At 39.8% G+C, this 14350-nt stretch overlaps 1 protein-coding gene across 2 annotated transcripts in view; it reads right to left on the minus strand.

Annotated features, from left to right (window-relative positions):
- ME1 (malic enzyme 1) overlaps window positions 1–14350 on the minus strand; it is a 136328-nt gene that overhangs the window by 104750 nt on the left and 17228 nt on the right. The window contains exons 1-2 of one of the 2 annotated variants that reach the window (XM_081314926.1): window positions 9465–9629; window positions 5444–5593 (exon numbers count right to left, since the gene is read on the minus strand). In XM_081314926.1, the coding sequence (XP_081171052.1) occupies window positions 5444–5580 (137 nt within the window). In that variant the 5' untranslated portion in view covers window positions 5581–5593; window positions 9465–9629. Of the gene's footprint in view, window positions 1–5443; window positions 5594–9464; window positions 9630–10051; window positions 10186–14350 lie in introns of those variants that run through there. The other variant, XM_081314925.1, reaches the window with a different exon arrangement.

Raw genomic sequence — 14350 nt, forward strand, 5'->3', positions numbered from 1 at the left:
GGAGTCAGAGGAATTAGACTGGCTATAAAACATATAAATAAATAACCAAGCAGGCAAGCAAGCAATGATATACTAGATTGTCCCTAGACTGTATGCTACTGTGCATAAACCAGTGTTGATTAATTCAGAGATAATGTTCATTTAGAAGGCAATCAAATTAATCTTGCTTTTAATTTGTAAAAATATTTCCCAAAAGACTTCAAAGAAAATTATATACTTTACAAGCTTTTCTATATGATTCTCTAGTTATGTAGTTTTAGGAATAAAAATAGGGTTACTTTTGCATAAAAATATAGCAACTTGTCAAAAAAAAAAAGAATGCGTAGGCACTTGAGATTTATTTTGATACTAAATAAGTTATTAAATGTGTGCCTGGATGAGCAAACATAACTTACAACCCAGAAACTCATGGATATATGGCTGTTGCCAATTTTCATCGTATCACATAAATCATTGCTGCTTGTATCCATAAATGTCAGTGCTTTGTACAAGAATGTCAAGAGAATAGCTAAAATAAGCCAAATGAAATAAGGACTATAACTGAACTGACTATCACCCTTACCCTTTAACTACAAAATAGATCCAGTTTCATCCCATTTCTATAAGGCAGACCACCTGCAGAAACTCACTGGCATAGAAGTATCTTTTGGAACCTAATACTTTTAAAAGACATTTAAAAAAATAAACAAGGAAGAATATACATTTTCAAACAAATTATATTAGTTTAGCTAAAAAAAACACTGGCTTTTATTTGTTAAAATTCACTTCTTTCTCCCTTTTTTAACCATTTAAAAATGAAAGCAGAGATAGATTGCTATCAACTTTCAGGCACAAAAGATTACTGTGTGATAGGGCTTAGTAATTCTTTGCTGGTGTAACTAACTTTTCCTCTTCTTTGTATAAATCGTAGAACTCTTGGAAGATGGGAAAACCGATACTTGCATTTGAAAGAAATCCAGGTTTCCATGAAAGATATAGTCACTGATGAAAAAAAGAATCCACCAGACTTCAAGAAAGGCTAAAGTATTTTTGACAAGACAATTGTTGCATGCCTTTTTAAGAAAAATCAAAGTACATGTAGTCCTCAACTTACAACCACAATTGAGCCAAAAATGTATGTGGCTAATGGAGAAATTTCTTGAGTTTTGCCCCATTTTACGACTTTTCTTAACACTGCCGTGGTTGTTAGTAAAACGGTCATTAAGTGAGCCTGGCTTCCCCACTGACTTTGCTTGTCAGAAGGTCACAAAAGAGGATCACGTGACCCCCGGGATGTGGCAAACATCATAAAAATGAACCACTTGTTAAGCATCCGAATTTAAATCATGTGACCAGGGAAATCCTGCAACAGTCATAAATGCAAAAAATGTCATAAGTCACTTTTTTCAATGCCGTTGCAACTTTGAACAGTTACTAAATGAATTGCTGTACGCCAAGGACTACCTGTATTCTTGACCACCAAAATAGTGTGGAAGGTGTGCTCGGTATATCACACAAAGAAAGAGGCAATACAACCTGTGTTATGTGGAAAACATTCACGCGCGCACTTTGTCTTTGTAAGGCTCTGCGCTATGACAAGTCTAGTGACCTGTTGCAGTATCACACAGAACCCAGAATGGTTGTTTCCACAGAACAATGCTTTCTAAGTAAAAAATAATAATAATAAAAAATTGTGGTGCATGCCCGGATCTATAATCATACCACATATCAGTGCAGCAAGCCACAATTATTTTAAGAAGGAAATAAGAAATGAATTTCCACAGTATATGAGAAACCAAGACAGACAGCCCAAAACTCCATAAAAAGACATCTTTGCTCACAGCAATTTTATACACATTTGCTAAAACAGAGGTCATGAATTGGAATCTGATTTGCCTTCTGGAACCAAACCTGAAGAACGATGGAAGGAGAAGAATGGATTAGCAATAGCAGCCCCCTACTAGGAATGCAGTGATGTTTGCAGAAATCAGAGAGCGTATAAAAAAAACCTGTATAGGTATATTAATATACGATACACAGCTGCACGCAAAACTATACATTTCAGCAGTATATAGTTACAGATATACAAATCTATCTAAATATTATGGATATGTTCTGGTGTGATGTCTACCCTAACTTCTTTAGTCAAAGGCATGCCTGTATAAAAACAGAAAACATGTAGAACAAGAAGCTGCTTCTGAACTTTTAATTTCTTCTTTAAAGACATAACAGAATGTAAAAGAAAAACAAAACTATGCATGACTGCCATATTATGTTTACTAAAATGGCAGACTAGTTTAAAGATGATAGTCCAAAAAAAAAAGATTAGACAGAAAAAAACCTATATCTAAACATACAAAAGGTTTTCGAAATGTCCACCTTTCCCTCTTAGTTAACATTTGCCAATGTCAGCTAAAATCTATCCTGAGTGGGGGTTTTGTGAGTCTATGTATATATATGCACACATCTACACACTAGCCACAAAACTCCAAAAAGTGCAGAAGCAGGAGGAAAAAAATATTGAATGAATAACAATTCATTAAAAATGATTAGGACCACAATGGACCCTTCCAATTGCAGTCACAAGTCATGACGGTCATTAAGCAATGTGCTCACATGATAACCTTGCATAATAACCCCCAACCCTACTGTCCCGAAATACAGTAATTAAGTGACCTCAGATATTGTTAAATGCTTCAATGTTAATGGAGGCCTTAAGAGGCCTGGTCCAGGCTTCTCAAGGCCTTCCCCACACCCTGAGGCAGCTTGTCCTTTGCTTCTCACTCTTCAGGGGGCCTGCAGGCCTTAGGTTTGTTACCCCTACCCAGGCCCTGCAGGCCTTGGGCCTGCTTCCCACACAGCCATTCCATAGATCAGCCTCAGGACGGTTGCAGGGGTACCACTGTGCATGAAGCAGATGATGTGATATGTTACCAATTCTAAGTTTTATAAAGCTGCGTGAATCTATAGAGAGAGATGATAATATCATAAATGTTCCAACGTTTAGAAAACAGAGTTTTTATTCTCATTCAATTGTTATTGTGTCATTTTTACACTGTATTTTTAAAAAAAAAAACAAAAACAAAACAGAAACACTTTATAATTTAAAAGTGTATTTTTTCTTCCAATGATTCCAAAATGTGTCTTAAAATTAAATAAACATGAATATGAGCTATTGTGCTGACATCAATTTTTCCAACTCTGGGATAATTCAAAAGTGCTCAGAGAGAGGCTTCAATGTCTTTCAATGGTGTACAGATGGGTGGTCTGAATGGGTTACTGAGACTGTAATTTTTCATACTTTTGGATATGATACAGAAAGGTGAAATCTGAAAAACGTATTATATTTTGTCTTTTTTTAAGTAAAACTAAATACTCAGAATATGCTATAACTATATTTTTAGTTTAGCAACCCAGTTGTAACTTCATCCATTATTGGTAACCCAGTGATTCAGTGTGCTATTAGGACCAGCAGATCTATTCAGTAATTATCCATTAAGATTGTAAAGTATATTCTGGAAAAGGCAAGTATCTTTGTGTCTTATTCACATTCACAATTTATCCCATAGGCTGCATGTAATATTGAAAAGGACCTAAGTAAAGATTACAAAGCGAATGAAATTACATCACATGTGTGGGAAGAACATGTATTTGGACTTGGGAGGAGTTTCATGTTGGAGGGGATTTTTTATGATGATGATGATATGTCTACATATCATATGTCTACAAAGCCTTCACATATTTCCTTTCCTATCTCCAAAGAGTAGGAAACCTTTAGCAAATCATAGTGAGAGGGCCTCTGAGAACTATAAAAAGGGTCCTTATTAAAAAGCTTGGTGGCGGTTGCGTTTGTGGGTGTCAAATAATGCGGTTCCAGTTCATTTAGGTGCATCCTCAAAACCAAATATCCATATATGTTAAGAGAAGCGGTCTCAAATTGCAGGAAGTATATAGTCTTTTACACCCACCAGATTGTCTCCAAATAATCAGCAGCTTTAAAACAGAACATTCAGAAGTCCCTTTCCCAGTAAGACTGTGAAAGTGAGTCCTATGGCAGTGAAATAAAATACTGCCCTCTGTGATATAGCTTGCCAGGAGGATATAATGAATATTTGTCTGTCTGTAAAGTTGCTTCCCTTATTTCTTAGTAACAGGGCTTTTTTTCTCATAGAACGCTCAGAACGGAGTTCCGGCACCTTTTTTGGATGGAACCTTGTAGGGTAGTCAAGGCGGGTTGTATGACATGTGTGAGTTCCGGCACCTTTTTCTTTTACAAAAAAAGCACTGCTTAGTAATAATATAAATACAATAATTGGTAAAAAGTTACAATAAGGGCACTCGGAATTCTTTCTTGTCTAATTCATTCATTGATGTTACAAATGATTATAGGCCCGTCCTCAACTTTCACTCACTCAATCATTCATTCAGCGATCATTTTCCACAGAAAGTCAAAGGAAGATCACAAGTCACTGGGATAAATCTCTCCCACCTGTGTACCTCCCAGTTCATTTAGTGACCAAAGTTACGATGACAGTGAAAAAAGTGACTTATGACCATTTTTCACACTTACAACCATTGTCACATGATTGATTCAGACTGACTCACATTTATGATGGTTGCAATGTCCCAAGGTCATGTGATCACCTTTTGCAACACTCTGACAAACAAAGTCAATGGGGGAGCCAGATTCACTTAACAACCGTGTGTTACTAACTTAGCAACTGGAGCGATTCACTTAACAACTGTGGCGAGAAAGATCGTAAAAGGGGCAAAACTCACTTAACAAATATCTCACTTAGCAACAGTAATTTTGGGCTCAATTGTGGTGGTAAGTCGAGGACTGCTGTAGTATTTCAATATTAGGAAGGGTTCATTAATTAAATTTATCACCTTTTAAAAAGAGAATTAAAAGAATTGCTATAAACACTAATGTTAATCAAAGACACTGTGAGAAAGCTCTGGAGAGGAACTGGCTCTCAATGCAACTGGAAGAAAAATAAATGTGAAGTGCAGAGACTACCTGAGCTTGCCAATGGTAGTAACAGAATCTAACTGCCTTTTTAAAGTTCTGTTTTAATATTTTACAGAAAAATACACTATAAAATATCCTCCATTTTCTCTTTGTAATTAAATCCACTATTATATGTTAGCGTATTAACATTATTAATATATTTTCAATTTTTTAAAATCAAAGTAGGATTCCTTGTTTCAGTTTTCTTTATTGTTATTATTAGGCAATATTAGTTTTTCTGAAAAGCCACCTAAGCCAAACATTTTCTAATTGTCAGTGTTTCAAAAAATAAAGTATTGATTTATTTTTGCAAAGTGTACTTAACATAGTGTGAATTACCGGTATCTTAATTATTCCAGGTTTGGATTACATTCAATTATGTTGAGAAGCAAAAACCTATGAAGCAAGAAAAATGTATAATTACTTGAAAGTGAAGTATAAAACCTTACATACCTTGGTCTCTGAAATGCTATACCATATTGTTGGCACGCCAGACCCACAGTGGGAGTATAAACAATAGGCATAAATCTTTCAATGTCAGAAGTCAGCACTTTATAAAAGAGTTTTTCATTTCGATCCTGAAGACCCATTAGTAAAATATACCTGTGAAAAATGAATTATAAATTAGACAGACTTCCATATGTAGCTCTGAGGTAAATTAAGTGTAAAAAAACGGTATAATACAGAGACTGTTTTCCCATTAGACCTATTTTTACTGATTGAAACAGCTGCTTTCTGGTCAAAAACCTTTTACTATATCACCAGTGAATCTGGTGAATCTGTAGCAAATGTGAAATTATTTAGCATATATATCATTTATTTTGTTATTCATTCTACATGTTTAGGGACAGAGTGGGTTAGAATGTGAATAATGTTTAGAAAATGAAACACAACATTATAATGCATTAAACTGTCACACCCTTCTAGAATCTAAAAAAGCATCTTTTTTTATTTACTGTGAGAAAGTCAAGGATTCAGTTTTGAATGGGCTAGAGAGGTTATTCCCAATTTGATTGAAAAGGTGGACCAAACTAAAAAAAAATAACTAAAAGAGCTGAGCTCCCCACACAACCTTGCTTTTACTTTTATTATCTGACTAAAATCCAAAAGGGCTATTATGCATTCAGTAATCATAAATAATACTTTTAAATCATTTTATTTTTCACAAACCACATCAACCTAAAGCTAGATATATCTATCTACATGTGAATATTTTATCCATCTGCCGAAGCTTAGCATTATTTTTTTCTGTTCGGAGGAAGCACTGTTCCAATCTATGAAAATAGCCCCCAAAGGATCACTCTTCCACAAGCAGCTCCACATATGTGGCCTCCAGGTAATTGCCCGATCACACATCAAGTAAATTAAAGAAACCTACTTCTTCCTTTGCCTTTAAATTCCACTCCTAGTTCTAAAGAAGATCATAAGCTAAACACAGCTCACAACAGTTAAAGGTTAATCCTGTTTATAAATCTATAAACAGGTAGTCCTCGACTTACAACAGTTCATTTACTGACCATTCAAAGTTACAACGGCACTGAAAAAAGTGACTTGTATGACCTTTTTTCACACTTACGACCTTTGTAGCATCCCCATGATCACGTGATCAAAATTCAGATACTTGGCAACTGGTTATGAATGTTGCTGTGTCCCAAGGTCATGTGAACACCTTTTGCGACCTTCTGATAAGCAAAAACAATCGGGAAGCCAGATTCACTTAACAACCGTGTTACTAACTTATCAGCTGTGGTGATTCAGTTAACAACCGTGGCAAGAAAGGTCATAAAATGGGGCAAAATTCACTTGACAAATGTGTCTCACTTAACAACAGAAATATTGGGCTCAGTTGTGGTTGTAAGTCAAGGACAACCTGTAATAGCAGTGAGTAATTTATTTGCTACATGGAAAAATGATAAAAGTCAATAATCTGATTTTTTTAAAGTTTTGTGTCAAGTATCTATTTTTCCCCTAATTCAGTTTGGTTAGACGCTCTTAAATTTCAGGAAGGTTATCATTCTAAAGTACCTGAATTTATAGTGACTGATTTTGAGTGCTACACAATTTGCTGGTTGAATATATATTTTTTAAGATCTACATTTCATTTCATTTCCAGAGGAAAGTAACAGGTGGAAAACATATTACACATCGCCTAAAGTATGCCAAGCTGTTCAAGCATTCATGGCAGCCAGAAATCTGAAACATAGACTTTTTCTGAACAATTGCCCATTATCTTTTTTAAAAATTTCTTCATTCTCTATAACCAGCTGCTTCTGCTTAAAGGTCTAATTTTACTTTATTCTTCTGTTCATTTCTTTGGAGTAATCTTTGATGGCAAATTCTGTAAAAATGATGCTTTGGGCAAGGTACGAGGAAAAGTCTGCTAAAAAATCTTTCTACTACTAGAAAGCCATGTATGGAATATGAAATATTATTCCATGTATTAATTGCCCTCTATTTTGTAGCAAACAATTAGGAAGATAATGAAATTTCTGATTTTTCAAAAACACACAATTTATCAAGTCTACAAATTACTTTGGGGATAGGTATTGGGTACATAGCATCCTTCCCAAACCAGCTGGTGTGGCTTGGCATTTAAGCTAAAGGGACATAGGCTCTTCACATTAGTCACAGTATCCCCATCATTCTTTTTGTTATTGGTTTTGCAGAACTACCAAGAGAGAATTGACTGTGAAGAATAGCTGTACACCGTATAACAGAACCCCAGGATGCTACATTCTCCTTCTGGAAAGCCAATGGCAGAACCTGCCTTTAAGAAGTCCACATATGTAATGGCCAAGCTACCCATGCATATCCTTTGCCCTTGACAACTGATTGTTTTTTTAACTGTCCTCACTTTTTTTTAAAAAAAAAGCAGAGTGAAAAATATGAGTAAACATTGTGAAAGAAAGGTAGGATTCCAACTCCTCGCTTTAAAAAGTACTGTATTTCACAAGGTTCATGTAACCATTTTCCTGATGTGGGAGTGGATGTTTATAAAAGCAGAGGGTGACCTCAGAGCAATGTTTGCAACCAACAGAGATAACCAAAATAGAAGCGGAAGTGAAATTCTGGACATGCCAATCTAATTTAGCACAGTTGAGTCAGCTAACTAGGTTTTATTAATAGTAATAAAGTTGCCTGTCCTTCCTTAAATCTCTCTCAAAACCCACAACATCTCTGTGGATGAGAGGAAATATATTTGAGAGAAAAAAGAACAAACATGATTATTACTTACACTAATAATAACTATTATTAACTATTGCTTGTTTCCAGAGCTTGGAGTGAAATCAAAGAAAACAGAAAGTGAGAAATTCCAGCTCTTTCATGCTTGCCCTTGTTTTCCCCAACACTCCTGCTTTTGGAGGTAAAAAGGTAAAAAGAAACAAACATTCATGAACTTGATCAGGAGAAATCTGCTGATCTTTCAGAGGCTCCATTTAAGAGCTTTCAAGCTTGATTGAAGGAAGTTTGAAACTCTTGATTTTAGGAAAGTTTGCTATTTATTATAATTGTATCAACACTTGGGAGGTCCAATCTGTGTGAGGTCTTTTACATTAAATCATTTTAAACATATAAACTTTTGCATCTCTAGTTTATGTCTTATTCAATGTTATTGTATTAATGTTTTTCTGTATATGTTATTTAACTTGCATTACAATTACAAATAATATTTCAGCTAATGCTAATATTTCTCTGTGGGGTAGAAAATTACTAGGCAAAGTTTCAAATGTCATGAAAAGTTTGGTCAGTTCCCTTATCACTAATAATCCTTTCTCTTGATTGTCATACTTGAATCCTGGATCAACAATATGCATGTGAAATTGACATGTAGCTTGGGAATTTTTTGTTTGCTATTTTTGGCTGATCTATATGTTCAGATTCAATTTTATATGAACCATTCTTCGCTTTTGGAATTAACGTGGGTCTTATGTACTAAACTGATGGATAGACATTTTTAGCTATTTTCTAAGACAGGCTAGAAAAATCAGAGCCCTTTACAAATACTTAGTATTATTATAACATAATATGCATACATACAATTAGCCCTCAACCTACGATCATTCAATCAGTGACCATTCTAAGTTATGATGGCACTGAGTGAATGGTGATTATGACTTGTCCTCAGATTTCTGGCCATCCATGCACCCCCACAGTCACATGATTGCGATCTGAGTGCTTGGCAAGCTGTTTGCACTTACAACTAGTTGTCAAGTGCTCCAGGATCACATCATCACTATTTACAACCTTCCCTGCTGGCTTCCCCAGAAAATCAGTGGAGAGGCCAGTAGGGAAGGTCACGTCACTGGGGTAAATCTCTCCACCCTAACCCTCATCCCTTCTACACTCATGCCACATTGGACACTTGCACACTTTCCTTGACTTGCACAGAACCTCTCAAACACTTCCTCACACCATCATGCAACCTCCTCGCAAACATGCACAACTGATTGGGACTAGTTATAGATTGATTCACCTGTTTAAGAAGTAGGTAACACAATGCTTAAAAAAGCATCACCCTGCTTGCCCACAAAAATTCCCTCTGATTCTTTGAAATTTAATTTTCAAAATGGACAGCCAAAAGTATTTCAAAGAGGAATTATATCTTCTAATAGTCTGCTTTTATTTGGTCTTATTGCCTGTAGGGTCCACACAAAGTTACAGAGTTTATCAAGCTGGCAGATGGCAAATGAAACACATCTTGTTGCTTCAAAGAAAGAACAGACCTATTATATTTTAATAAAAAAGGATGCAACATTTAAATGAAATATCAATTTAAATGAAAAGGGGGAAAAGCCTGAAATTTGGGATAGGCAGGTGGAGAGGAAACGAAGGGTGAAACAAAGGTGTTACGACAGGCATGACAGGTAAAAGCAGGAAAGTATATTTATAGATATGATCCTGGAAGAGAACCAGAAATTAAGATGCATAGACCTTGATTTCTGTAGCTGTGAATGAAAGAGAGGGAAAGCATGAAAAATATGTAACTAATTTAACTGAGGTGTTTATAAAAATTCCCTCCATAGTAGATGGGTAGATAAGCATGCCCCTTGAAGACTTCACCTATCCAGGTCAGTTGCTTGTCTTTCAAATTTTTTCAGTTCAATTAAAACTTGTTTGTCTTGACTGAAAAAACAGGGAGGTAGTAATCCATGAATATTAAGCTGTTGTCTCTCTTCCAAAGTAAAAGCCAGGCCCTGTATAGAAAAACAAGCAAACAAACAATAATCATTTTAGTGAAAAACTATTTTAAAACATTATGGAAATCAATTTGTTAGAGAAATCAATATTGTTCAACTGTACCTCTCTCTATATAAATCTTTTTACTACATGATCATGTTATACTTCTAAAATATATACTAAATCCCTCTCCCACACATACATTTTACATGTAAATTCAACATTCTTTACTATATAAATGTACACAAAAATACCCTAGCTTAAAAGTTGTATTACTCTTTTGTTTACCAAGCAGACAATTCTGCTGTACATCACAGAAAAACTGTCTCTGGAATACACATTAAAGTGATAAATAGAAATTAACACAAAATAACAGTCTATTTTGAACAGACATATAACAGTTATGCTATATGAATCAGAACTATCATTAGCTATACTGTATGGATGACATTAAGCGGAAGCCCTTTGCCTAGAAGTTCTTGGACAAAAAAGAACTAAAATTGAAATATAGTGTACATTATTTAAAAGTTTCTTTAATAACAACAACAACAACAACAATAATAATAATAATAATAATAATAGGCAGAGGGCTATTGCAAATCCACCAAACTGTAGAAGAAGAAAAACAAAGTTTGAATGGCTATGTGAATCAAAGTACAGAAAAATTGCTGCGGGCTGTGAATACAGAGAGCATTATAAAAATAACAGAAAGAAAGGCAGAATATAAGGAAAAATGGCTGGATGACAGATTAAATAGATGGAAAACCAAAGCTTTGCATAGACAACATTTGAAAAACATTGAAGGAAAATGTGATAACAACTTGACATGGGCATGGCTTAAGATGGGAACCATCAAGAAAGAAACAGAAGGCTTAATACTGGCTGCTCAAGAACAAGCACTACAAACTAATGCCATGAAAATGAAGATACAAAAATCCACTGACAATCCAAATTGCCGACTTTGCAACGACAAAGTTGACACTGTTTTACATCTAATATGTGAGTGCACCAAAATTGCGCAAACTGATTACATTTGGTGCATTACTGTGACGCCCGGATTAATTGTTACAGCTCGGTGATGCTCCGGAACGCCTTCCTGCTGCTTGGGGAGCCGCGTGCTGCTGGAATGACTATGAATCGCGGCTTGGAGCGGCGGGGGCGCGAAAATGCTGGAGTGGTGGAGACGTCGTTTAGCTGGTTTCCGAGATGGCTGACGGTGAAGGGAGTGGGCCTCTCTGATATGGTGACCTGGCCTGGTGGTGGAACGCGGACGCTGTTGCCTCGGACATTTGTGAGGCAAAACTTAATCTCTGCGCCGCCAGAAAATCATTGGACCATGTTGTGGTTTCCCTTCTTGACTGACTATCATCCAGTCTTTTTTGCAACATGGAAGTGACTTATGTAACCAGAATCTCTCCTACCATTTTGTGACCATGCCGGCTTATTAATCCTGATGTATTTCATAGATTCTTTGCTCTAACTCCCTCCCCTTCTCCCCCCTCCCCTATAATAGAAGGCCCGGGTTGTAACCACTGTGGGAGAGTGGTTAAGTTTTTACATCTGCTGCCTCCCAGAGGTGAGAGCTCTGGGGGGTATTGCTCCCCCGGTTTGTATGTACCAGGTTGCCCCCCGGCTTTGACCGCCGTGAGAGGGCGGGATTCGATCTATCCCGGGATTTCCCAGCTCCAGTGGCAGTGGAGCTGGGTTGGCTCTCTGGTCACTTGCCTTCGATTTATTTATTTTGAGATCCTCCCATGTTGAGTTGATCTGGTCTGCCTTGCTGTTTTTTTTGTCGGACTTGTTAAGATCATGCGTCTGACTTATTCGAGCACGACTTTATACGCTCTCAGGGGGGCCCCCCCATCCTGGGAGCGACCCGCCTTACTTTTTACACCTCCTCTTGATGAAGGGCCCGAGTGTTGGGACCCTGAGAGATGGCTGGGCATGGGTAGGGGCCTCCGATATAAGCCAAATAGGAGGCCCCTGGTTAGTTTTTTGGTTAAATTTTTTAGGAGGTTAGGGAGGGGGGTGGGAACTTCTTTTGGTTGTTCGGATATGGGGGGCAGTCCAGCAGCCACTGTTCAGGCCAGGGCCGGGATTGATCGCGGAGGGGAGGAGCGGGGGTCGGTCGCCCCCGGGGCTCCAGGGCAAGTCGTGGGAATGCCTATTCCCACGACGTTAGGGAATGGCAGCAGGTGCAGGAACAGAGGGCCGTATCGACCTCAGGGAAGGCCTCTCCGCTACTTGCAAGCGGTGAGGCGTTCCGACCCTCTTGTTCTACCCCGAGGTCCCGGGAGTGAGGATGTGCAGCCTCCTGAGCTCCGGCTGGTGTACCTGAATGCCAGGTCTGTCGTTAATAAAGCTCCTCTCGTCCGTGACTTGGTCGAGGGTGAGCAGGCGGACCTGGCTTGCATCACGGAGACTTGGTTGGGCCCAGAGGGCGGTATTCCTCTGGCTGATCTCTGCCCACCAGGTTTCCGGGTGCTACACCGGCCTCGGGCTCAGGGTAGGGGTGGGGGAGTGGCTGTTGTTATGAGGGAGACCTTAGCTCCGCGGGAGGCCACCGTTCCGCAGATAGTCGGGTGTGAGTCTCTCTTCTTGAGATGCGGCCCTGGTGCGCAGTTGGGCTTGCTGCTGGTGTACCTTTCGCCTAGTCACGCAGCAGCAGCCCTGCCTGAGCTTCTCGATGTCCTCTCCGGGTTGGTGGTTGAGTTCCCGAAACTTATAGTTTTGGGGGACTTCAATCTACCATCTCTGGGAGGATCATCTGAGTTGGCTCGGGAGTTCATGGCTTCCATGACGGCCATGGACCTGACGCAAGTAATTTCAGGACCGACTCATGAGGGAGGCCACACCCTTGACCTAGTTTTCTTATCTGGGCGGTGGTTAGATGATCTTGGTGGGGGCTCCCCAATTATTATGCCCCTGTCATGGACCGATCATCATCTCCTGCGGCTGGTCTTCCGTTTTGCCACCCCCCGCCGTGGGTGTGTGGAACCAGTTAGATGGTACCGCCCCAGACGCTTAATGGATTCCGCGAGATTCCAGGCAGCGCTGGGGTCCCCACCTGCCTCCCCCACTCACAGCTCGGCAGATGCCTTAGTGGAAGCTTGGGAAAGGGCAGCCACTGAGGCTCTTGACCGAGTTGTACCCTTGCGGCCCCTGACCCGATGCAGATCCCGTCGAGCTCCATGGTTCTCCGCGGAGCTCCGGGAGATGAAGCGCCGGAGACGGGGCCTAGAGAGCGGTTGGAGGTCCAGCCGATCCGAATCCGACCGATTGCGACTAAGAACCCATATTAGGTCTTATCTCGCTGCGATAAGGGTGGCGAGGTCTAATCACTTCGCTACCCTTATCGCGTCCGCAGATAATCGCCCGGCCGCTCTGTTTAGGGTGACTCGCTCCCTCCTTAATCAGGAGGTGAGGGAGGAACCCTTGCAGGGTCGTGCCGAGGAGTTTAACAATTATCTGTCGGACAAAATCACTTGGATTCGGACCGGTCTGGACTCCGACTGGGCAGAGTCTGGCGATCAGGACGCGGGTGGTCTTGTCGATATCACTTGGGAGGAGTTTGATTCTGTGACTCCGGAGGAAGTGGACAGGATTATGGGGAGACTGAGCTCCACCACATGTTTATTGGACCCGTGCCCTTCCTGGCTGATTTATGCAGCCCGGGAGAGGACACGCAGCTGGTTCCAGGCAGTTATATCAGCTTCTTTGAGTGAGGGTAGCTTCCCTGCCGTCTTGAAAGAGGCGGTGGTGAGGCCCCTCCTCAAGAAGCCTGCCTTGGACCCAGCTGTATTGAACAACTTTCGTCCGGTCTCCAACCTTCGCTTTCTTGCGAAGGTTGTTGAGAGTGTGGTGGCGCATCAGCTCCCTTTGGTCCTGGATGAAGCGGATTATCTAGACCCGTACCAATCGGGTTTCAGGCCCGGGCACAGCACGGAGACGGCATTGGTCGCGCTGGTGAATGATCTCTGGAGGGCTCGGGACAGGGGTCATTCCTCTGTTCTAGTCCTATTGGACCTCTCAGCGGCTTTCGATACCATCGACCATGGTATCCTGCTGCGGCGTCTCAGGGGATTGGGAGTGGGAGGCACGGTTTTACAGTGGTTCTCCTCCTATCTCCAGGGACGTTCGCAGTCGGTGTTGACAGGAGGGCAGAGGTCGACCGCGAGGTCT

This window comes from Vipera berus (genome assembly GCF_964194415.1).
Source record: "Vipera berus genome assembly, chromosome: 1".
NCBI lineage: Eukaryota > Metazoa > Chordata > Lepidosauria > Squamata > Viperidae > Vipera > Vipera berus.